This window comes from Leptodactylus fuscus, chromosome 4 (assembly GCF_031893055.1).
Source record: "Leptodactylus fuscus isolate aLepFus1 chromosome 4, aLepFus1.hap2, whole genome shotgun sequence".
Classification (NCBI taxonomy): domain Eukaryota; kingdom Metazoa; phylum Chordata; class Amphibia; order Anura; family Leptodactylidae; genus Leptodactylus; species Leptodactylus fuscus.
The window spans coordinates 36,217,673-36,244,437 of NC_134268.1; the positions used below are offsets into that span (position 1 = coordinate 36,217,673).

Here is a 26,765-nt window from a genome sequence, read left to right on the forward strand (position 1 = left end):
TTATTATTATGGTTGTTCTGTATTTGTTTGTAAATTGTGTTCCTTTTTACCCATTCTTCATAGGTCCTATGGCAGTGTATTTAAAGCCATTCACAAAGAGTCCGGGCAAGTTGTTGCCATCAAACAAGTTCCTGTGGAATCAGATCTTCAAGAAATCATTAAAGAAATCTCTATCATGCAGCAATGTGACAGGTAAGCAGGTCACTGATGTCACCATATCTGACCACAGGGTGTACAGTCAAGGGTTAATCACTTTCCTGTGCATTTTTACAAATAGTCAGAGGATGGGCAGTGAAGGACACAATAAGGGCAGGTTCACACCAGCACCCGGTCTCCGCTTTGCGGGTTTCAGTCTTCTGCCCGAGAAACCCTGACAGGAGACGGAAACCGGCAGTCAGTATTCAGACCCATTCATTTGAATGGTTTAGCAAAGTGACCACCTGTGAGCGTTTTCTGCCTCTCTGCAGTCTCGCCGTGGAGAGGCAGAAGACGCTTACGGGCAGTCGCTTTGCAAAATCATTCAAGTGAATGGGTTTGAAAACTGACTGCCGGGTTTCCGTCTCCTGTCCAGTTTCTCGGGGCAGAAGACAGAAACCTGCGAAGCGGAGACCGGGCGCTCAATGTGAACCTGCCCTCATGCTTGATGTCCAAAGCTGTCCCTGATCTATTGTGATTTGTAGCATCCAAAAAGGCTATTTTTTCATTGTCAGTACTGTGCACCCTACTAGGGGCATTCTAAATCAGTAAGTCGTTGGCGTGTGGGAGGAACCCGGAGTACCCAGAAGAAACGTACACAATCATGGGGAGAGCATACAAACTGCTTGCAGATGTTGTCCTTGGATGGATTCGAACCCACTTCCTGGGTTGCTCTGCTCCCTCCCTCCCTCCCTCCTTCCATTGTCTCACAGGTAATTTACCTCTGCTATGGGGCTGTCTTTGCCTTTTGTCAGTTAGCCCCTGTAGTACAGGTAATTCATTATCCTGAGATCAGGGAAGCAGGTTGGGGGGGGGAAGCGCTATTTCCAATCATGTGACCCTAGGCAGTGAGAGGGCCAGTCCATCGCTCCATCATCTACCAGATAAAGTAAATGAATGTAGACTCCCTTGAGCAATGTATGCCTCTTTTCTGTCCTCCTTACCATATGTACCATACTGCATACCACACTCCTTACCTTACTGCAGTCTACTGTACATGTTGGGGAGAGTATTATTAAGATTGGCATTCTGTATTCCAGTCTTAATGATTTCCTGGCTGGTGCAAGGTGCACCTGAACGAGGCTTTACAGAAAGAACTACCTACTCCAAATATGTTCCACGTTCACTCCTATATATGTCAGTAAACTGCATAAATGGAGTTGCAAATTTCCCAATTGAATCCATGCAGAGGCTGCTGTAATCACAGAACCTCATTAATGAGCAAGTTTGCCCTACAAACACACGTTTGCAGTCTCCTGTTGTGTAAAATCTCAAACTGGTCACTCTCTTATCGCTGCAGGGTTTATTATATAGGTTTAGATCAGTGGTTCTTAACCTTTTTTGAGGTACCGAACCCACCAGTTTCATATGCACATTCACCGAATCCTTCTTTAGTGATAAATCCAATATGATTTTTTTCCAAATTCAAGACATAGGTATATGTTTTTTTACTGGTACACAAAATGAACCGTGCATAGGGCCTAGGGTTCGATCGAATCCTGGTTAAGAACCACTGGTTTAGACCATGACTTTGCAATCTTCTTGATTCGCTTTTAGTCATGGCCTATGCCAAAAAATTAAATTTGTAATTTCTGAATCTAATAAAACATTAAAATGAGCTGAAATGGGTTCTGTCAAACCTGCCTCTTTGGCAGAGCCTTACCAGAACAGTGTGCTTAGTATATACTGGGAATCGTTATCCTTCATGAATGAGAAAATCATTATTTTATTTAATTTTTTTGCAGCCACTATGTTGTAAAATATTATGGCAGCTATTTTAAAAACACAGACCTATGGATAGTAATGGAGTACTGTGGAGCTGGCTCCGTCTCCGACATCATTCGATTACGAAATAAAACCGTAAGTAGATTTATTCTGATAATTCGATGCAGTGATATTTATTTGTAGTTGAGCCTTTATGTTAACAATGTATGGAAACAGAGGTGAATGAGGCCATGAAAAGAATGGTTGGATCCGGCATTCACATCACCGAGTCTTGACTCGCTATGCAACAATTTTGAGGAGCCTGAACAGGGGACTCCCTCTATTAACTCTGTATTAACCCCTTTCATATTAAAGGGGTTATCCAGTTTTCTAAAATGATCTGCAAATCCGCAGCAGTTCTAAATCCTCACTGCTTCCTTTTGCATCCTTTTCTTGGCTTCATTTTAGTTGCTGCACCTTGTATCACTGTTACTTATATGCAGTGAATCTGTGAACAAACTACATTTCCCATGTTGCATCTGCCTGCTCACCGTTAATGACCATGGGAAGAATATGCAAATCTGTCTTCCATGATGTAATTAGGAAGTCAGATGCTGCCTCTGTATTGCAATTAATAGAGGGCGCTCACTGGAATGTGCAAGCCTGTCTTCCCTGATGTAGTTGGGAAGACAGAATTCCAGTGAAATAACCCAATAAAGGTTGCTCCCTTTTGCGTCATGCCCGACCTTCCAAGAGGCCTTTGTTTTGCAATGACGCTGGGATTATTACCAGCTATAGTCTCTCAATCGAGGACGGCTGTTTCGATGTACTTGCATCTCTTCAGCTCGATGTAGAGAGGACTATAACCTGCAGCGTCATTGCAAAACAAAGGCCTCTTGGAAGGTCGGGCATGACGCAAAAGGGAGCAACCTTTATTGGGTTATTTCACTGGAATTCTGTCTTCCCAACTACAGCAGGGAAGATAGGCTTGCACATTCCAGTGAGCGCCCTCTATTGGTTTGCAATACAGAGGCAGCATCTGACTTCCTAATTACATCATGGAAGACAGATTTGCATATTCTTCCCATGGTCCTTTGCAAAGTGGAGTGCTAAAGGCTTAATGAGTCTCCACACACTTATATGGTGGTCTCTCTCTAAGGAGTGACAATATCCCCTTAACACCGTTAATGAATCACTCCCACATCTGAGGTCACATGATGCTGTGACGTTTCATTTGCAAGATCACTCCCCCCCCCCCCCCTCTGCCTGTGAGCAGCCAACACAGAGAGTGATAGCAGCCAGATGAATCATGGGAAATGTAGTCCACAGATTTACAAGATACAAAGAGCAGCAAGTAAACTAAAGCCAAGGAAAAGGTGCACAAGGGAACGCTGAGGATTTAGCTTTGCTGTGTTTGTATTTGGAGATCAATTTGGAAGTTGGATAACCCCTTTTACCTATTCCATAATAAGGTATATAAATTACATTTCCAAACTGGACAGCCCATTTAAGAAGGGATTGTCTTCATGATCCAGTTCTAACATTGAGGCCCGATGACTATTACATCTTCCTTATTGTCAGTACCATGGACAGTGTCAACAGCGTTTCTAAATTCTGCTCCTTACTTTAGCTGTCGAACCATTTTTATATGGAGGGCAATGCCATCTGCGAATTCTGCCTAGGGTATATCATGTATACTATAGTAAATTACATGCGTGTATCTATACATGCTATATTATGTATAGGTAACCTACTCCTTGCACGTGCTGGATAAGTGTTACAGGGGCCTATTTACCATTTTTATTCAATTTATCGCCGCCATCCATTGAAACCAGAGAGCGCTGAGAAAGTCGTGCAGTGGAAACTTTCCTAATAAGCTCCATAATTGTTTTACATCTCGATTGCATAAAAATAGAAACTACTGGAAAATTACAAATTATGTGTGGTGACCATAAACAAGAGAAAGTAAATGCAATACAAGAGAGGAATGTTAATGGACTCAGGCGAAATACGTTTTTATCCATACCCTTCAATCTTGTGAGCACTGAACCAACCACCTCTACTTCCCAAATGTGTTCCCGGGCTGCACAATGCTCCTTTCTGACCATACAGCCTGCAGCGCTCGCAGCCCCGCTGATGTGAACAGTTTGGTTTTGTTTGCCTGTGTGCTTCTGTCTCCTTTAATCTGTAGGTGAAGCAGCCTTTATTTTATTATGGCCGGATTTGCAATCATGTTAAACCTCAGAAACGTCCCTGTTTGCTGATCACAGTAGATAACACAGATTGTACATTTTCCAGCTGCTCAGGAAAAACATCTGCACTTACCGCAGAGCATGATATTGCATTCTTAAAGGGCTGGCCAACCCGAAATGGGACTTTGAAGTGGGAATTGAGAAATGGGAAGAGAGCGTTTAACCTTTCGCTGTTCTTGGAGCCTTGAGAAAGCAGATCTAGTTTGTCCAGGTTTTCAGCCCCCTCTAGAGTAAAGTACCTGTACTGCTATGGCTACTATGTGAGATTGGGGCTGTCATATTGCTAAGTCTTGGTCACAATTTTTGCATCAAATATATGGATAGGCGAATATTGACTATTTTGATGCTGTTTTTCATATTGACTATTATATATATTTATCTTATTTATTGTGCTTATATACCGCCATCATATTCCACAGCGCTTTACAGATATTGTCATATCTTATACATATATCAAAGGGAGTCTGTCAGGTCGGTTTAGGTTGCTAAATCTCCCACAGGTCCTTATAGACCTGGGGTTCGTGTCCCTGTTGTAATGCGATCTGCAGTTGCATTAAAAATAAAAAACCTTTATACATATCTATAGTCATCAGACTCTTCTCTTGTGTTCCCGGAGCCTGCGCAAGCTGAGAACGTACGTCCCGGCTTCACTGCGCAAGCGCCAGATGTATAGGGCATGTTCTCCGAAGCTGACCTTGCACGCCTATGGCTTCAGTATAAGGAGAATAGCAGCATGCTGAGACTAAGGCCGAGGCGTGCAAAGTGGATGGGACCCTGGCTAATCCCATCCACACACTGCACAATGTGACGATCATTGGGAGTGCAGATGATCCCTGGGAGTTCTGGGTGTTGGACCCCTATAGATCTTGTAGTGATGATCTGAGCTAAGGATAGGCCATCAATTTAAAAGTCCTCCACAACCCCTGTAATATCCTGTCGATGGGGGTTTGACTTCTGGAATCTGGTTAGTTATGTAAGGCTAAGTTCACATCTGTGCCTGGGGATCTGTCCAGCGTAGATCTGTTAAATTGCTGGACAATAAAGTGCTGCAAGGACATGCAACGGACCCTGTTATAGTCAGTGGGGTCACTCGGGCTCTGTGTCCGTAATAGAACTTTTGTCCATTTTTCCAAAAGTGCTTTATTTTGCATTTCTTTTTATCTTCCCTATGTATGTATTTAGGATAAACTGCACTTTGTGCAGCCTTTGTGTGCAGTGATGGGATGAGGTTAGGTCAAATCTCAGTCATTTTCCTGGCATTGTAAAATAAAGTGTTTTTCCTACAACGTGCCGCGGCAGACACTTATCTGCTGCGAATGAACCACCAATGTGATTGGGTTGCCGGACATTACAGTCCCAGCAAACTCATACAAGTGAATGGATCGCTGGGGTGCCATCTGACGATTATCTCTAATCCTGTAGACAAGGGGATAAGTGTCTGGAGTGACAGAACCATGCACGTATGTGTCTTGTCGTACATATCGTAGACATCACTTGGCTGTGTACATAATCCCTACAACAGTGCGGTTTATTAATATTTTCTTCCATAGCTGTATTTATTTCCCTTTGCTTTCTATCTTCCAGTTAACAGAGGATGAAATTGCTACGATACTAAAGTCCACGCTTAAAGGCCTTGAATACTTACACTTTATGAGGAAGATCCACCGGGATATAAAAGCTGGGAATATCCTCCTCAACACAGAAGGTCATGCCAAACTGGCAGACTTTGGCGTTGCAGGCCAGTTGACTGTAAGTGGATTCCCCCGAGATCCTTGATCCTTGATTCCTTTCTGCAGACCTGAGTGAAGAACTTTTATTTTGTTTTTTTTCTATAGGATACAATGGCAAAACGCAATACAGTCATTGGGACTCCATTTTGGATGGCTCCTGAAGTGATACAAGAAATTGGGTATAACTGTGTAGCGGATATCTGGTCTCTGGGAATTACTTCAATAGAAATGGCAGAAGGGAAGCCTCCTTACGCAGATATTCATCCAATGAGGGTAAGTGGGTTTCATTTTAGTAAAAAGATGAGAACGTTTTTATGATTATTGGATTGTCACCATATTCCGTGCTTGCACATGTTATATCCTGTCCTTCAGGGACCATGTACATACATGCCTACTTATGCTAAAATATACAGGGTATGGATATAGCTATACTTCACTTCAAGCAAGACGTTTGAAGAAGATAAGCTCCATAGATATGACACCTTTTGGAGCATGACCCAAGTCTATTGCAATGTACAGGAGGTGCAGTAAAAGCCCCATGCACTACATGTTCCTTACGACATCCCCTTACACATGCATGCTCAAACCATTGAGGAATGGGGTGGTTGCTTACATTCCTTTAATACGACAGGATCGAACATGATAAAATCCAAAAGACCTGGGGGGAGAGTTGGGACACTCCAATATTTATTAAATGGAGTCTGTCACCAGAACCCCACATATCACCCCAGCCTCGCATATAGATAGCTTAGGCTCGGTTCACACCTGCAAGGAGGACTTTTCACTCCACCGGTTTCAGTATAAAATCGTCAGAAACTGAGCAGACCCCATTATATAGTCTATGGTGTCAGCGGTTCTCTGCAGGTAAGTGGATTGTGTTTGCATCTCTTGACTCCCAAGTGGATTTGAAGAATGGAAATCTGAACGTTAGGGTCATCAGAATCAAACTATGTTTTCCTCTTTTAAATTGGGGTCTCTTTTTACCAAGATATCACTATGTAAATGAGCTCTTTGGTGCAATGGGGTCGCAGACGCTTACCTCTGTGACGCAACGGCATCACCCCCATTGCTCCTAAGAGCTCATTTGCATGTTGGGACAAGGCAATGTCTCTGTAATAGAGGCAGCAATTCGCAAGGGGAAAACACTGTTTGACCCAGGTGACCCTAAAATATCTGTGGTGGGTTCTGGTGACAGACTTCATATATTAGCCAGTCCTGCCAAAATTGTCGGGTTCGGCTGACATTCATCTAATGTGTGTTGCCAGCTTTTAGATTCCTATAAGTCCATATGATTTAATAAACCTAAACCAACGTTTTATTATTTTATCATCCTTACTTTCCCAAGAACTTATTTACCTGCAGATTCTTTGCTATAATGTATTATATGGAATACTATAGTGTGTAATGTAAAGAATGGATGTTCTCCTTTATGTGCTCCAAGTCTTCCATGTGAATTCACTACATTGAAAATCACCAGGTTTATACAGGAATGGGCAATTCTACCACAGAAGCATTATATTTCACATATTCACTTTGTCAGCCTTTGGTTTATGTAGCTTTTATATTTCTTACATATTTGTGGCCTTGTTCTGGGACAGCGCTATGCAGGAAACCTGCGGCTTATGGTTTATTTTTTAATACGTTACTACAACTGCTCCTCTGTGCATTTAGCTTCTTTATTTTATTGTGGGATATTCATCAAATGTCCCGTTCCAGTCTTAGAAAAATATGTAGTTCAGTGTCAATGGATAATGCTTACCTGTTATTATTTTGCTTGGCTGCTTTTAGCTTTGCTTAAGCCACAACAGTGATCAATGGCTGCCTTAGCTGTATTGTCTGATATGGTCGGATGATCGGTCTCTTATGTCATCACTACCGTCCTGTCCCTACTCGATGCTTTATACTGAAGCTCTGCCTATGCAGATTGTTTGCTATGTACATGCGCAAGTCTTGCACTTAATGTGGGGGGTGGGATTGCTAAATTATCGGTACCAGAAATATATAGAAGAAGTGCATTTTTACTATGTTCTCTTACAGTTTGCAATCCTGATAATTTAGGGAGGTAAAGGGGTTAATATCTTTATTTCTGATGGTCTACAACAAAGAAGGTGTTATTGCTAGAGTTCCTGGTGGTATGGGGAAAAGAGAGGAATTATCATTACCCCTGGTGGTGTAGGGGAAACAAAAGGTTAAAATCACTATCTCTAGTGTTGTAGGGTAGTAAATGGGTTAATGTTTTTACTTCTGATGGTCTGTATGAGTAAATGGGATAACATCTGAAGAGAGATTTTCCAGAATCCTCAGTCTTTTGCACACAGCAACAGTTTGCAGACATGTCTGTGGAGACTATGAAGGGAGTCAACCTCTCCCTTTTCTTTTCACTGTGATTAGCAAGACAGAATGGAATGTATCTATGGACGGACTTCCTTAGTACCAAAAGAGTGAACAGCTAATTAGCTAGAAGGGAAACACCTAGTGGCAGGAACTTGACAGAGGATTTTAAGCCACATTTTTAATTAAAGTGTATTACATGTTGGTTCAGAATCACCTGTTTTATAAAATGAGACTAAGTTGTCTGAAAAGTTAGTGACATTTAATGTCAATTTGCTTGGTGGTCTATAGAGGACTAATTCTAAAGTTCCTGGTGGTTGTGTACAAAGAAAGGGGGTTAATGGCAGTATCCTTGTTGGTGTAGAGCAGAGAAAGGGTTCATGTCAAAATCTCTGGTGGTCTAGAGCCTTGTAGGGGTTAATCTTTCATGCGAGGTATACTGTAGCTCTGTAGTGAACTCTGCAGCTATAACTGTATAGCCACCTAGTTCTCTCTATGATTGGGCAGAGCTTTTCATGATTGCTCTGCCCAGTCCCAAGGGGAAAACTGCAGGGGAACACAATTTTACTTGAGATGGGGGGGATGCTCATATTATTGGGCAACTAATACACCAATTCAGAGGAAATGATCACTGATCCATAAATCATCTTTGTTTAATTTTGTCAAGCTCGGAGTTTTATTTTAGTTTGGCAACATTTTTAGCTCCAGATATTTAAGATTGTTGTCGTTAGAAATAACTGCGGTGAAATCTGTCCTGCAGAAATAAAAATTCAGGTTAATAATGTTACAGCGCTGTGTTGTTAATAGAGGCTCTCCGGGACTACCACGTAAAGTTTATTGAGCGAGTGTGTTATGTTCTCTTGCTATGTTGTGCTAGAACTCGGATACTGAGCGTGGATCGCATGCTGCCATGTTTGTATGCTTAGAGGCATTGTGTGCACAAGCTTTTCTGGATACGTTACTCATCTGTAATGTATGTAAATAAGACATAAGCAAATATTGTCTTGAGACCAGAATACTCTGTATGTAATATGGCGCTAATAAGTTTAATTTTCTTCACGTGAATCTGGATTGTGGTTAATCCATGTGCTTTCCGCGCGCTGCCCATACGAGCCATGCGGACATGAAAGTAGATCACAAAGTACTTTACTTTTCTTTCCGCGTGTTCTGTGCGGACACCGTGCAGAAAGCACACACGTTATAGTCTATCGGGTCCGTGTGCTCACATAAGCTCTTTGCGTTGCAATGCGTTTGGTATAATTAAATTAGAGGATAAAGTCCTACATGGTAAGATTTGGCTCTGAATGAATAGAAAACAGGAGAATGAAAACCACCCCACTGTGGCTCCCCCAAAGAGACGAAACAAGAAGAATTGGCATGTAATGTGGCGCTGCCAGCGCGCTGTGATCCTTAGCCATCATGGCTCATACTCCATTTTTCACTCTTCTTATTCATATAAATGAAGCACACGTATACGCCCTCTTCAGACCAAACCAAGGTTCCCATGGGTTCACATGTGTAGGCCACATTTCTCTTCCCACCTGCCTCAAATCTCCAGAAATGTAAGCTCTGTTTTCCTTATGTAAAACCCTTTTCAAGCCTAATGATGCTATTAACACCCCGTTAACACCAGGGGTGTCCAGGATAAACGAAGAACTAACCCCTAAACTAAACCCCCGCCCTCCACCTAACTCCTAATTTACTTACTATTTTTTTTTTAAAATCAGTAATTACCCATATCCTTTCTGAAAATCCGGTGACGTTCCATTTCACTGCTTCCGAAATGGAACATCACTCTTTCCAAACCCCCCCCATCCCCATCAATACTTACCAAGCCTTCCTGTGTCTGGGAACTGCTCCTCCCCTCTCTTCTAGTAGTGGGTGGAATAGGTTAGCTAGGGGAACAGGGGAGGGCAGGAGGGGCTAGTAATGGGTGGGATAGCCAAGCGAGTGAGACAGGGGGAGGGCCTAGTAATGGTTGGGATAGTTTAGCTAGTGAGAGAGGGAGGGGGAGTGTAATGGAGTGGGAGGGGGAGGGGGCTGAGTGAGACGGAACTAGTGCAGCAGATACACAGGAAGGTGCACAGCAGGAAGTTACACCATGTAAACAACTGCAGAGGATGCAACAGCAACCAGAGACACTCAAAACACTGCTAAAGGTATATGTACAGATCTTTCTTTTTTTTTAAAAAAAAAAAAAAAAGATTTTCTGCCTGGAAAACCACTTTAAATTTGGCAAGGTATTCAGACACAGTAGGTGGAGCGTGCAGTCAGTTTCCTAGCCTAGTAAAGCATTCTCTAGATGGCCACCAGAACATCTCTTTCCAAGTTAGTGTCATCAGACCCAACAAACAACCCCTTGGTTCTGCTACTATTGAGATACCATATACCCTATATATTAACAAAATCGTACTCTGCTAGAACGCCTCCAGTAGGGGGCAATTTCACATCATGTGGAGCAGGCGAGCACCTCCCTCACCAGACCTAGGACAGTTGTCCTGGCCCTAATCCCTATTCTATATAGCTAACCCGGAGTCTCGTAGCCTTTATGGATCAAGAAGAGTATTGGAGAGAATCCCGTGCCTTTATATATTTTTTTTATATATATATTTGTGTTGCTAATAGTTTGCCTTTGAAGTTGTAGGCGACCTTCCTACTGTAAGCTATGGGATGGTTCCTCTCCTTGGGTTTTAGGGTCATGAATAATCCAAATCTGTTTTTTCTCGTTCCCACTGTAATGGTTTGAGTTCAGAAGGCCAGGAACTTTAGTGGAGAGAAGCTACGAGAATTCTCTCATCCAAAAGGCAGGAAATAATAAGGCAGGGATAAAAATAAAACAGAGCTAAACAGAAATAGGCATTTTTTTTTTAAGGGGGGGGGGATCTCTCATTCTCTACAATCAGTGAAATTTAATGCAAGTGTATGAAACAGAAAATCTGTTGAGCGAGCGGCCGTATTGCTTACAGATTAATTATTTGATTGCCTGAGCTTGATTTTCAGTGTAATATTTTCAGGCTTAATGTAATCATCCCGTCCGCAGCTGGAATCACTCAACCCTCGTAATTTCATTTAGCCGCACCGGGTACGTAAAGGTAAGCGGCTAATTTTCTAACATGAGTTTTAAGACGTAATGACAAAAAATGGAAAGGACTAGATCCCTCTTTAATGCTGATAATCAGATAAGCTGAACCCCTCCAATTATACTTCTCATAATAGGCCACGTCCTCCCGGTGGATTCCATACTAAATAGGGGCATTATAGAGACGCGAACGTCAAGACCTAGGCAAGAACGGAAATCTTTGCATGGTCTAAGGATACGGTTTGGGCTTGTGGAAATTAGTCTGCACAGATTGAAGGAGCTTTCCTAAATTTACATATCGATGGCCTATCCTTGGGTAAGGTCTAAGGGGTTATGCAGTTTCTAGTATTGAATATCATTAGGATAGGCCAATAATATTAGGTCTACAGGTGTCTGACACCTGGGTGCCCTCGCAGATCAGCTGTACCAGGACACTAGGGCTTCCAGTTATAATTCCTGCTTGTAATACAATTTGTAGCAGTGGTTTTATCTGCTGCATGGAGAGGCGTTGCAGTACCTAAAGTTGTGCCTACACTTTCTATAGCGAGTGAGCAGCACTCAGAGAAGCTGGGGAGGGGGGTCCTGGGCAGACCCTTGCCTATTTAATAATGGTGCCCTATCGTCAGGAAATGCCGCTGAAAGTAGATTACCACTATAAAGGGGCTCTATCAGAAAAATTATGCTGTATGAGCTTCACATATGCGTGAATAGCCTTTACAAAGGCTTTTCAGGCACCACTAATCTTATTTTAAACCCCACTCCCGGTTTAAAATAAAACTATAAAAACATATATGTAAATCATACCTTTGCATGCACAGGGGGCGGTCGTGCACGATCCGACGTCATCTTCGGTCCCGCCTCTTCTTTCTTCTTCCAGTGTCGTCCTCCTGTCCTGGCTCTTCTCCGCCTTCATCTTCTGTTCTTCTGGAGTGAAGACGTTCGCGAGCGTACTGCGCATGCTCTCTTAGTTCTAAGGGCTACTTAGAACTACAACAAAAATGGCACCGGCGCGTGCACAGTAGCGCTCCGGAGGGAGCGCCACATGCGCACACGCGGGATTTGAATACAACCCACCGGAAGAACAGAAGATGAAGGCGGAGAAGAGCCAGGACAGGAGGACGTCACTGGAAGAAGAAAGAAGAGGAAGGCGGGACCGAATATTTGGTTGGCGGAGTCCGACACCCGGGACCCTTACAGATCAGCAGTTTGTAGAATGCAGCGGCCTGGGAGTGCTGTGGCCTACATATGGAGCACCATACGTTGAGTAGGGACTGTGCAAGGTTTTACAGCTCAGCCCATTTACTTGAATGAGACTGAACTCTAGTTGTGCTATGTAACTGAGGAACATGTCCTTAGGGAAGAAGCTGCAACATTATCGAGTGTTGTGGTCTCTTCAAACAGCTGAACGTTGGATTTCGCACCAATCTCATATTACTGACCTACCCAACGCATTGTACAATCCATTTATTAGTAGGATACCTTGACAAAAGATAGATCCCAAAGTGCTCCCTTTCCGTGGGTGCTTCCTATGGAGCAGAGGTTCCCAAACTTTTTTTTTTTCTCGTAGACCACTTTCAAAATTTTACTAGTTTCGGTGGACCCCCTGCTGCTACATTTCTACCACGTCCCAAAACTTGTCAAAAAATGTGAAGATTACATCTAACGATGGAAATTTGCGTCGCGGCTGAGACCCCTGGAATGCTTTGGGAATCTCTGCTATGGAGAGACCTTGTATCTTGTGTTTTTCTGCAGCACCACCACAGGTCAAATCAAGCATAGCATTTTTTATTCACTATGATAACTATCCAGCAATAGGGGACACCTGGGATGTTATGAAAGAAATGGGGTGTCTTTTCCTTTAAGAAGTAGTTGCGGTATTCAGTAAACTAGCTCCGAGCTCCCACTGGTAAATTACCCTAAAAGTATCAGGACTTTTCTTTCTCTTTCTCATTTTCTCTCCGCTCTGACCTCACAAGCTTCCTGGACATGTGTTGACTTCTTTAGATTGTGGGACTTTGTTTTTCTTCTGACATTCATCCGATAAAGGCGAGCTCGCAAGCCAGGGCTTATTGTCTTTGCTTTTCCTGGCCGCGCGCCATACTCTTCAGTATTTATGTAAAGCACAATTTTTGTTACTTGGGAATGCATGTTGAAATGATCCTGCACACTGTGTAGCTGCGGGCCAGTTGGCACTGCCACAAAGTTAATCTATTGCCAACAGGCCATTTCCTACTTGGCCAAGCTGGAGCTTTAAATAGAAGTCTAACATGGCTTTTTAAACAAGTGTTCTGGCAGAGAGGAAATGGTGGATTCCTTGCAAACAAGCATTGCTTCCGCCTGATATATACACTCCACACATGCAGGAGGTTACGGCAGTCCCAGGCCGCTTCAACGTTGCTGGGGTTAAGAAGAATTCTGGAAATCTAGTTTATTCCTAATCCTCTGTTTATGGGATATCAGTCACTTAACCTTTCCTTGAGCGGCTCTGCCTTATTTGATTTCCATTAGTCTTTATGTTCATGCTATGGTGACGATGGGTTAACTACAGTCAAATAATTCTTTTGCCATTACGGGATTTTTGTGAGCATGCAAAGTTACAGAGATATTGATTTTTACAAAGTGCATATATCATTTTTTAGTCATTTTAGTGTTATTAGTAGAGAATAATAGGATTTATCATTTGTGTATATTATTGCCGGATTCGTATATCGCTTCAGCATACTCCGCCATCGTTCACATCACTACCTGTCACCGGTAAGGCTTACATATAATGTGCAAAAACATTAGGGGAAATGTCACTGGAAGTTATTTCACCCAAGACTGCGGAGTCGGGGCCAATTTTGGATGGTGTCGGAGTCGGGCAAAAAGTAATGGAATGATTATTTTACGTTATTATTTGTTACACAGTCTGTTGTATATAATGAATTAGGTACGTAGGTTATTACATATTTACTTTTAGAGGAATTCAGTCACTTTTTTTCCTGAATTAGAGGATCTTTAGGGTATGTTCACACTGAGAAATTTGGCGCTAAATTGGATTCCGCTTGGATTCCGCTTCAAAATCAGCTGTAAATTTTGCCTGACCCCGACCTTCATTCATGTCAATGGGTATCAGATGCTGATTTTTCCTCTAGCAGATTTTTTCAGCTAGCAGAAAAGTAAGCATCATGCTCAGTCCTCAGGTAGGTTCCGTCTGAAAACTCCCATTAAAGGGGTTGTCCCATCTCAAGGATCTTATCTATACCGGCAGCTTATGTAAGTTGAAGACTTTTCATAATATATTGCTTCAGAAATGCTGCTTTGTTTGCCTGCTATGTGATCTTATCCCTTTATTCCTCTTATGGTTTAGACAGCGTTAACATAACCACAGACCTGTGAGATAGGACAAGTGAGTTTACTGACTGCTCTGTCGGCTGGAAAATCAGTTGCAGTTTGCTGATAAAGTTGAGTCTGTTATCTCTTTATGTAAACACACAGATAACACTGGGTCCAGTTTCTACAAGCATGTACATATTATCTTATCCGCATAAGTATTGTGATAATTCATAGTGTCCATTCAGCAAGGACGGTGGAGAAACTCCGTGCAGATGTTATCCTTCAGATTGAAACAGAATCCCAGTGCTAAACATTGAGCCACCAGGGTCAGCTCAACCTGTAACAGAAGGGAGTTGGGGTTCTTTCCCTTTGCTCCACTATCCTTAGGGGTTTCTTAGTTTTGAAGACTGATTTCGTACAAACATCTGTCCTTGGGCTGTGTTGAGTCGAAGGAGAATGTATTGTCGTACTATATGCAGCCCTTGGTTGAACAAAAAGCACTATGTTAGTCTAGTTTGTAGAGTTTATAAAATGTTAAAGAAACTTTTCAATATGTCTTATCAGAAAAAAAACCAAACATTTTCTCCACTTTTTTTTCTCTAACCTTCTCCTCCTCTTTCCTCCTAAACTGACATTCACTCTGAAATCTCTGCAAAATCTGTCTTGCTATAGTAAGATATGCAGATGTATCAAGGGAGAGTGAGAATAGTCAAGTACAGTCAAGCTCCATAGCTATGGTGAAAACTGTAAAGGAAACCATTGTCGCTGCTGTGTCACTCGCACAATGAGTAAATTATGTATTGCGCAATCCCCTGCAGCGCTTGGGTATACAGTATACTGGAAACTGGTACCGTGTGCTGTTTACTTATCAGTATTATAGTGTAGAGTTTCCAGGCTAGGCGTTCAATACCAGACACATGTGAAATACACGTTTCATAACCATTCTGGAATCCATTTACATGGATGCAATGTGGATGTAATTGGCACCATGTTGGCATTCTGAAGATTATTGTGTTTTCCATCTAGCAGTATGTTAACATACTATTTTGCCAGGTTTCCGGTACGTGTTTTTTTTTTAATGTAGATTGTGAGCCCCATATAGGGATCACAATCTACATTTTTTTCCCATCAGTATGTCTTTGTAGAATGGGAGGAAATCCACGCAAACACGGGGAGAACATACAAACTCCTTGCAGATGTTGTTCCTGGCGGGATCCGAACACAGGACTCCAGTGCTGCAAGGCTGCAGTGCTAACCACTGAGCCACCATACTGCCCCAGTACTTTTTGTGAGACTACTAAGAAAGCAGTGATAGCAGGTATAATAGCCACACTGGCAGTCTGCTACCGAGAATAGATCCCTTGTTCGATATGATGATGAGTTTTTGAAATGTGCAGTGACCAGCTGTGTGGCATTATTACGCACATGTACAATATGAGTCTAAAGCTGGGAGTGGTACCTCAACTGTGGAAAACATCTTGCGTGGTACCAGTCCCAAAGAAACCCAACCCGATGGGCTACAATGACTACCGACCTGTAGCACTGACATCCCACCTGATGAAGATCCTAGAGAGACTGGTCCTGACACACCTACGCCCCCTAGTGAGCTCCGCTTTGGACCCCCTCCAGTTTGCCTATCGGCCAGGCATTGGGGTGGATGACGCCATCATCCACCTTCTTCATAGAGCTCTCTCTCACCTGGAGAAACCCGGGAACACTGTGAGAATAATGTTCTTTGATTTCTCCAGTGCGTTCAACACCATTCAGCCAGGGCTACTGAGGGAGAAGCTGAACCTTGGTGGTGTGGACCACCACCTGTCCAACTGGATACTAGACTACCTGACAAACCGCCCTCAGTATGTGAGAGCCCAAGACGGTGTGTCGGACACTGTGATCTGTAGTACGGGGGCACCACAAGGTACAGTTCTTGCCCCATTCCTCTTCACACTGTACACTGCTGACTTTAGGCACAACTCCTCCAGCTGTTACTTACAGAAGTACTCCGATGACTCTGCTATAGTCGGCCTTATCACTGATTGCGACGATAGGGAGTACAGAGACTTAAACCGGGATTTTGTTGAATGGTGCCAGCGGAACCAGCTCAGGATTAATGCTGGGAAGACTAAGGAGATGGTAGTGGACTTTAGTAAACGGAGAGGTGCTCCAACCACAGTGGAGATCCAAGGAACATGTATTGAGATAGTCAGGACCTATAAGTATCTAGGCGTGATCCTCAACAATAAACTAGACTGGGCTGATCACCTGGAGGCGCTGCACAGAAAGGGCCACAGCAGACTCTACCTGCTCAGGAGGCTGAGGGCCTTCGGAGTCCAGGGGACACTTCTTAGGGCCTTCTTCAACTCTGTGGTTGCCTCAGCCATCTTTTTTGGTGTGGCCTGCTGGGGGAGCAGTATATCAACCAGGAACAGAAATAGACTTGACAGGCTGATCAGGAGGGCCAGCTCTGTCCTGGGGAGCCCCTTGGACTCAGTACAGGTGGTGGGTGACAGAAGGATACTGTCTGTGGTGACCTCCATGCGGGTGAACAAATCCCACCCCATGTATGGGACCCTGATGGGACTTGGCAGCACTGTAAGTGACCGTCTGCTTCACCCCAAGTGTGAGAAGGAGCGCTATTGCAGGTCCTTCCTTCCAACCGCGACCAGGCTGTATAATCTACATCAAACCAAGTGTAGATCACTCCGCACAGAGAACTAATGATTATGACGATGACCATGAGGTCTTCCTCTTTCTCTTCTGTTTTTCCTTAGCTGCTGTGGACTCCTAGTATATCTTCTCTTCTCAGCTTATGTGTTTACGTCTGTAATATATTACTGTGTATTATCCTGTATCTGTATTACTATGCTGCTGTAACATGCTGAAATTTCCCCAATATGGCACTATTAAAGGATTATCTATCTATATTATTATTTTTTTTTTAATCGAGTAGCATAAATATAAACTATTGGATTAAAGTCAGGATTGTTTAAAAAATCCAGGACGGCCATTAAAAGTAATGAAGGTTTGTGTTGAATTAAGTGTAACTAAATCTATTTCTTGCCCAATCTAATTATCCTTGGAAATGCAAATATTTTTGTTCTGACTTGCATTTATGGAGTGTGAAAGCTGTCAAGTGGTCGTGTCATGCCCTGCGATGAATTTACATACTTGTATCGGTTCCTGTGACCCGTACCTGAATTGTGCCATTTACATAGTAATCATTAGCCACCCCTAGGAAATGCAGCGGCTGCTATATGAACAGATTGTAAATACATCTTTCAGGCCCGGCTCGCCACTAGTGAAAGAAAACATTCCAGATGGTTTTCTAATTTAGAATCAAATACACCTGCCAAGATATACAGGAATGTGTAATGCACCTTGGAGGATTTCGTACGAGTTGTAGGCTTCGTATACAACATGGTTAACGTGTTGGCGGCGGACACCAGTGTTCCCAGCGCGCCACTGTCAGATAAGAGAAAATCTCGTCTCATCCGATTTAGCCGTTCATTGTAATGTATTTAAAGACAGATTGTGTAGTCTCTGGAGGTCATTGCCCGCACTCTCTTACTGGATGTCTAGAGATTCCCGAATGTGGTTTTCTCATCATTACTCTGCAATTTTAAAGGGTCAAATTGAATAGTCTTTGACGTTTCTTTTGTTCCTCTGCGTCTACTCAAACCACCAGTTTTTCATATATGAAGTCAGAGATTCAATAAATGTTACTTACGAAGTATTATATGTAACTGGTAAGTATGTGGCATCTGGTTTCTTAACAACTTAGTGAGCGGACCACTTTCCCTAGTTCATAACCAGTTGTTCTTTTTGTACTTTCTTCTGCTGCCCACACTGGGATTTCTTCCTGAGAAGCAGAAAGAAAATCTATGTCCATTGTGAGAGAGTGAAGGGTGTAGTCTGGGAAGACAAGTATGTCCCAGCCAGGAAGCTAAAGGGTGTATGGTAAAGATTCACACCAGGGAGGTCAGCTGACTAATCAGGCCCTAATAACAGTCTGAGTGTGAAGATTAGCAGGGTGGCACCACACAGACAGAGCTGAACTGCCCAGACCGGACCTCCAAAGCAGGTACTGTGTCACCCGTTGTTGTTGCCAAGGTGGGAGACTGGTAGCCAGTCTCCTGTATAGTCAGGGAAAAGTTTCCTTATGTTTAAGTTAGTTTTCTCAGCCGAGAAGGAGTTTGTTTTTGTTTATCCTGTGGCTTTGCAAAAGCAGTGTATGCACTACATGTGAATAAAGCCTGAACTTGTGTGCAATCCAGTGTTTGTGTCCGTTTCCTGCACTGCTACAAGCATCTACCTGAGCGATTCCCCACACCATGCTAAATGATATCCCTGTGCCTGGTTCTTTCACTGAGGATGCAGCAGAAGCTGTACTGTACTGTAGTGGGCATGGAACTCTAATATACCTTAACTAGAATGACATGTACAAAACTATAGATTTGAAACAATCCTTGTGCCATCCCAAGCAGATAACCAGGACCCCACACAAATCAGTTTGGCTGCTGGAAGCCAAATACAAGGTATACAACCAAGGTTACATTGAATGGGAGCAGAGTTACAGTTCCCCTGTGCCACCACTACAGTGTACAGCTCAGTACACTGTATACAGCATCCAGCTCTGGCGCTGGGGAATTTCAACTCTACTATCATTCATTTGCTGCTTCTAGTCATTTACTTTGCACTCTACTTTTGGCAGCTGAAACAACTGATAGGTGTGGGCTCCGAGTGTAGGACCCCAACCAATCTGCTACTGATGCTCTACCCTGCGGATAGGTTTTCAGTATTAATTTTGCCTGGGTCTCTGGAAAACCCCTTTAACTTTACAGTCGATGATGCATGCAGACAGCATGTGCTCTTTTTGCATCTTTCATTCTGTTAGTATTTTTAGTCCGTTGTTGTGATCCTATGAGTACAACAACAGACTAAGGACAGGTTCACATCTGCATTGGAGTCTCCGCCGCAGATTCTGTCTAAAATCGTCAGAGAGAAGTCCTGAATGGAGGACTTTTATCTCGAAATCCCGATGAACACCCTGTGGACACCATTAGGGCTCATTCACATGGGGCAAGAGGGGGCGGATTTTGACGCGGAATCCACCTCAGAATCCGCCCCCTCACAATAGAGGTCTTTGTAGACCGCTACCTTCCTTTTTTCTGTGAGTGGTATGTTCTAGCTCTCGGAAAAAAGAAGTGAGCTGCACGTTCTGCAGGAGGATTCTGCGGCTGAGTCAGCCCTGGCGTCCACCTCGCGACTGCACCCTCTGGACTAGGCCCATTCATTTGAGCCTACTCCGGAGGAGGGAAGCCGCAACATTCATGGCAGGCGCATCAACTTCCTGATCAGAATCAGGACCAAAATACACCATTCCATGCCCCGTGTGAACTAGCCCTTACAGTCTATGGGGTCCACTAGTAAACGCCTTTTTAGCGGACAGGCTCTCCTTCTTTTTGGGTCCCTATGTGCACCCACATGACAGAGAGACAATTGCTAGTGTGAACGTAGCCTGACAATTATGACCTAAACGTATTGTCCATTTAGAGCCTTTTTCCGATAGGCGGCTGCCTTGTTAGCCGTGATACTCCTCGAACAATCGTCTAGCAGTGCATTGCCTTATGTATAGGAAGTAGCATTGTATAAATTAGTATTTGTCAGTCATGGGGTTTATGGAGAAGATTAGGTTTGGTATGTGTAATCAAGTAGCCGGACCAGAGCAAGTAAGGAACGAACAAGGCAGACGGCAATTGAAGACTTAATTGGTATTAAATAGGATACATGTAGTTTTGGGTTTTGCAAATGTTGCTTTGATTAAATGGAATAAGTTCATTCTTTTTTTTAAAATTTTTTTTGCTTCTTCCTTTATATACATACATGGCCTTATAAAAGTAGGAAATGTGAACCATGCCCTATTTGATGGTTGGCTTTCCTTTGACTTTGATTAATCACTATGAAAGTAAGCAGAGAATCAGTTCTGTAATTTCCAAATTACACACACGCTGGCGAAGCTGAAACCCAATCCACGATAAGTGAAGGATAACTGGATGCTGGTTGTGTTTATGAGGCTCTGTATATTTTTGTAGCATAACTCGCATTCTTACAAGTGCTAATCTTCTGTACAACTGTACCGCGCTCCCATGAGATATTTACATGACGGCTTCATTTACAAATGTTTAACCTTTAGTATTGCTTTCAAAGTTGGTGCGGCCCATAATATGGAAATTGTAAAGGGCTGTTCAGTATAGAGGTTTTTTTTCTTTTCTTTTATATATGTTAAAGGGGTTTTCCCATCTCAGACATTTATGGCATAGCCACTGGGACCTGAATCTTGACAACAGGGATTTGGGAACCCTATCGTGTGGCTGCTTTTAATGGGGATGTGACCGCCCATGTGTAGATCTCTTCATTCGCTTTTATGGAACTCCTAGATATGAACCGAGAGTGAACCTTCTGTTTGCAGCTGTTTTCGGAGTTACCAAAGAACTGAATGGAAAGAGATGTTAACAACGGCCATAGAGCGGGTCCCTTATCCCAGTTATCCATAAAAGTGTGGGGCCCAGAGGTAGAGTCCATGACTACCCTGTTTTCCCGAAAATAAGTCATCACCCGAAAGTAAGACATAGCAGAGGTTTTGATGAATTGCCTAATATAAGGCACCCCCGAAAGTAAGACATCCCCCAATGATGATAATCTTTCTGTGTAAAGATTGTATGAAGAAAAACATTGCAGCCGGTTCAACACTGTGCACAATGTTCCGTGTGCACAGGTATGCCATGTATCGCAGTATCGCAGCAGCCTGATTTCCTGTGCACATGTAGCACCGCACACAGCGTCCAGCCGGCTGCAATGTTTTTCGTCATACAGTCTTTGCGCAGCAAGCGTATCTCAGCGCGGTGGTGGCAGCAGCACACAAAAATAAAATAAGACATCCCCTGAAAATAAGACATAGCATATCTTTAGGGCCAAAATTTTATATAAGACACTGTCTTATTTTCGGGGAAACACGGTAAGAGCCATTTGTGTCATATTCTGTTTCAGATGGGACAACACTAGAGATGAGCGAACACTGTTCGGATCAGCCGATCCGAACAGCACGCACCAATAGAAATGAATGGAAGCACCTGTGACGCCGGCCGCCGGCAAAGTCAGCGTCACAGGTGCTTCCATTCATTTCTATGGGTGCATGCTGTTCGGATCGGCTGATCGCTCATCTCTAGCCAACACCATTTATCTGAAATATAAAGAATTCTCTCCAGAATCATTTGCGTGTTATGTCTATAGAGATCTAGTTTTGGGGCCAACAACAAACCTGAGAATGGGCCAGTTATAGGCTTGGATGGCAAAATGGTTACAGGTGCTTTTCAAAAATGTCCTTGAACGCTACTTGCCTGGGTAAGTTCACACTAAGGAATTGGGTGCCGATTTTGAGGTGTGTTTTAGAATTCGTTCACATGTAGGAATTTGACAATGAATTTAGGCTGAAATCTGCCTCAAATTTCACCTGCAATCTATCTCCCATTAATGTCAATGGGAGGCAGTAGCTAAGAATTCTGCTTGTTCTTCAGGTGGATTCTGAAATGAATAGGAGACAATGGATTCACCTTTTCCGTCGGTACAGAATTTTACACGGAATTTGTCAAAATCCGTTGCTGAAAATTGAAATTAGCGGCAAAATTTAATTTATTTTTTTTATTTTTCTTCAAATTCTGTTTCAAATTTTAGCGTCAAAATTTGCGTCCGTTTTTGTCAAGTGGAAAAAATTTACTTTAAATTCACGAAGCCCAAATTTCTTTGTGTGGACACCCCCTTATAGTCTCACTAGGGGCTCGTTCACATCTGCGCCCGTACTCCGTTCTGCAGGTTTCCGTTTCCTGCACAAAACAGGGGCAGGAGACTGAAACCTGCTGGCATGTTTCAATCCCATTCATTTGAATGGGCTTGAAAAGTCTCCGGCCATGTGCACCGGTGAGCGTTTTATGCTCTCCGTTGCGAAACCGTTTTTTTAAAACTGGACACAGAGTCGGACATGCAGTATTCTGTGTCCGGTTTAAAAAGAACTGTTTCACCGCGGAGCGCATAAAACGCTCACGGACGGACCCGGTCTGTCAGGTTTCCGTCTTCTGCATGCAGAAGATGGAAACCTGAGAACGGAGACCGGACACTGGTGTGAACCCAGCGTAAAGTATATGAGAGTACCGTAAATAAAATCTGATCATATGGTCGTGTTCAAGGGGGCTTTAGTCACAATGCTAAAAACCATGGCTACCCTAGATGTTGCCCTAATATTTGGTATTGCTACTCCATTACCCCCAAATAGTTCAGTCTCGCTCCAAGCTAGAAGTAGTATAGGTTTCGGGATCTTATCAATTCTTTTGGTCTTCCACAAGAAGAGACCCAGATAGTTGAATTTTTGCCTTCCTGCTCTACACGTTCCATTCACGACGGCAGCCTACACCCGGAGTGGGCAGAAAAATAGGCCGTGCGGCAGCAAACACTTAATAAAAACGTGTAATGTTTTCTAATGTGAACAAAAAATATTCCAAAGGGCAATACCCAATCAATCCCAATTTCTGGAGTTAGGATGTGATGGTCCGCAGGCAATTTATAATCCTTTTCCTGTTAAAACATTTAGCAAATTTTGATGCCGTTGCAAAGGGGAAAGTTTATGGAAATGTAACTTCAGGTGGTTTCAAGTACGGCACAAATCTATAATTCTACATTTTGATGACACCTGTTTCCAGTTAGTTTCCCTGGCAACACCAGCGCTATCAAAATGGTTACTAGACCACCCTGAATTATGAAAGGAGCGGGATGGAGTGAAATCATTGTTTCCGCCTTTTTCATATACTTTTAAGACAGATGTTGCTCTCATGGTCTGCGTTTTAAGGCAAGTGTTTTAGATCTTTTTCAAAGTTAAACAAATCTAGGTGGAACCATCCGAGTTGCTAAGACACCGCATGGGAACACATTTTCTCGCAGCCCGTTTCAAGCTGTTGATCTTTCTTTAGTGTTTATAGGGATTGTAGTGGTTCTTTGTGAACCAGTAATGGAAAACCATGATGTGAGAGAGATAGAGCACCACCTAACACACATGTGGTGAAGTTCATGGCACCCAGCTTCCAAATATATGGAGGTACACTATAGTTTCTCATGTGACTTCTGATGGTAAGTGTAGGTTTTTGATTAAAAAAATAAATAAAAAAATAAAAATCAGAATTGATGCTTAAGGTTAAAAAAAAGAATAAAAAAAAATCCTAGGAGCCCTTGACTTCTTAACTGAAAAATTTAGGAACCAAAGTCAGTTTTTAGCCGTCAAAAAGAATAATGCTCCCAAATGGATCTTCACACGGTGTACTGTTCCCCAGTGACTTGTCGCATAGCATAATGTTGCCCAGTGACTTGTCGCACAGCATAATGTTGCCCAGTGACTTGCCACACAGTATAATGCTCCCCATCGGCTTGCCACACAGTATAATGCTCCCCATCGGCTTGCCACACAGTATAATGCTCCCCATCGGCTTGCCACACAGTATAATGCTCCCCATCGGCTTGCCACACAGTATAATGCTCCCCATCGGCTTGCCACACAGTATAATGCTCCCCATCGGCTTGCCACACAGTATAATGCTCCCCATCGGCTTGTCACACAGTATAATGCTCCCCATCGGCTTGCCACACAGTATAATGCTCCCCATTGGCTTGCCACACAGTATAAAGCTCCACATTGGCTTGCCACACAGTATAATGCTTCCTAGTGTCTTTCCGCACATTATAATTTCCCCTCAGTGTCTTTCCGCACAATACTTTTGGCCAACACTGTATGTTAGTTATATTTCTGGCTGGATGTCCAAGGTTATGGGGAGTTCACTCATAATAGCTGTTGAAAGTTTATGGAGACCTAAAAGGGGTTGTCCATGTTTATCCATTGTTTGCAACCGCAGTCTGATCCTGTTGCTCTGGGGTCTCTGCCGCCAGTGAACAATCAGTGGTCTAAGTAAATGACCCGGGACTTTACCCGCAGATGTCATGTATGACATCCCATGTCCTCTCCTTAGGCCACCGATTTGCCTCAGAGGTCTCATGTGGAGGTCACTTCCACCAAAACAAGACCCTCAGAGCATGTTGCTCCGCGGTCTGGTCCTCCTGCTCTGGGGTCTTGTTTTGGTGCAAGTGACCTCCACATGAGACCTCTGAGGCAAATCTGTGGCCTAAGGAGAGGACATGGGATGTCACACATGACATCTGCGGGTAAAGTCCCGGGTCATTTACTTAGACCACTGATTGTTCACTGGCGGCGGAGACCCCAGAGCAACAGGATCAGACTGCGGTTGCAAACAATGGATAAACATGGACAACCCCTTTTAGGTCTCCATAAACTTTCAACAGCTACTATGAGTGAACTCCCCATAACCTTGGACATCCAGCCAGAAATATAACTAACATACAGTGTTGGCCAAAAGTATTGGCACCCCTGCAATTCTGTCAGATAATACTCATTTTCTTCCAGAAAATGATTGCAATCACAAATTCTTTGGTATTATTATCTTCATTTCATTTGTCTTCAATGGAAAACCACAAAAAAATTGTCAAAAAGCCAAATTGGATATAATTCCACACCAAACATAAAAAAGGGGTGGACAAAAGTATTGGCACTGTTTGAAAAATCATGTGATGCTTCTGTAATTTGTGTAATTAACAGCACCTGTTACTTACCTGAGGCACCTAACAGGTGGTGGCAATAACTAAATCACACTTGTAGCCAGTTGAAATGGATTAAAGTTGACTCAACCTCTGTCCTGTGTCCTTGTGTGTACCACATTGAGCATGGAGAAAAGAAAGAAGACCAAAGAACTGTCTGAGGACTTGAGAAGCAAAATTGTGAGGAAGCATGAGCAATCTCAAGGCTACAAGTCCATCTCCAAAGACCTGAATGTTCTTGTGTCTACCGTGCGCAGTGTCATCAAGAAGTTTAAAGCCCATGGCACTGTGGCTAACCTCCCTAGATGTGGACGGAAAATAAAAACTAACGAGAGATTTCAACGCAAGATTGTGCGGATGGTGGATAAAGAACCTCTACTAACATCCAAACAAGTTCAAGCTGCCCTGCAGTCCGAGGGTACAACAGTGTCACCCCGTACTATCCGTCAGCGTCTGAATGAAAAGGGACTGCATGGTAGGAGACCCAGGAAGACCCCACTTCTTACCCAGAGACATAAAAAAGCCAGGCTGGAGTTTGCCAAAACTTACCTGAGAAAGCCAAAAACGTTTTGGAAGAATGTTCTCTGGTCAGATGAGACAAAAGTAGGAAAAGGCATCAACATAGAGTTTACAGGAAAAAAAAAAAGAGGCCTTCAAAGAAAAGAACACAGTCCCTACAGTCAGACATGGCGGAGGTTCCCTGATGTTTTGGGGTTGCTTTGCTGCCTCTGGCAATGGACTGCTTGACCGTGTGCATGGCATTATGAAGTCTGAAGACGACCAACACATTGTGCAGCATAATGTAGGGCCCAGTGTGAGAAAGCTGGGTCTCCCTCAGAGGTCAGGGGGCTTCCAGCAGGACAATGACCCAAAACACTCTTCAGGTCAGCACTAGAAAATGGTTTGAGAGAAAGCACTGGAGACTTGTAAAGTGGCAGCAATGAGTCCAGCCCTGAATCCCATAGAACACCTGTTCAGAGATCTCTTGATGGCAGTTTGGAGAAGGCCCCCTTCACATCTCAGGGGGGACCTGGAGCAGTTTGCCAAAGAAGAAGGGTCTAAAATTCCAGCAGAGCCTTGTAAGAAACTCATTGCTGGTTACCGGAAGCGGTTGTGCGCAGTTATTTTGTCTAAAGGTTGTGCTACCAAGTATTAGGCTGAGGGTGCCAATACTTTTGTCCGGCCCATTTTTGGCGTTTTGTGTAAAATGATCAATGATTTGACTTTTTTTCATTCTCTTGTGTTTTTTCATTGCAAGCAAAATAAATGAAGATATTAATACCAAAGAGTTTGTGCTTGCAATCATTTTCTGGAAGACAACGTGGATTATCTGACAGAATTGCAGGGGTGCCAATACTTTTGGCCAACACTGTACCTGATTCTTACTTCCTGTAATGTTGTGGGATTGTTAGAAGAATCTCATATACATTAGATGGTCCGCCACTCTGGCTG

At 43.2% G+C, this 26,765-nt stretch overlaps 1 protein-coding gene across 1 annotated transcript in view; it reads left to right on the plus strand.

The window, feature by feature from the left end:
- STK3 (serine/threonine kinase 3) overlaps positions 1-26,765 on the plus strand; it is a 146,298-nt gene that overhangs the window by 19,173 nt on the left and 100,360 nt on the right. Inside the window, exons 3-6 of the mRNA XM_075270328.1 lie at positions 64-192; positions 1,941-2,055; positions 5,736-5,900; positions 5,987-6,154. Coding sequence (XP_075126429.1) covers positions 64-192; positions 1,941-2,055; positions 5,736-5,900; positions 5,987-6,154 — 577 coding nt within the window. The remainder of the gene's footprint in view (positions 1-63; positions 193-1,940; positions 2,056-5,735; positions 5,901-5,986; positions 6,155-26,765) is intronic.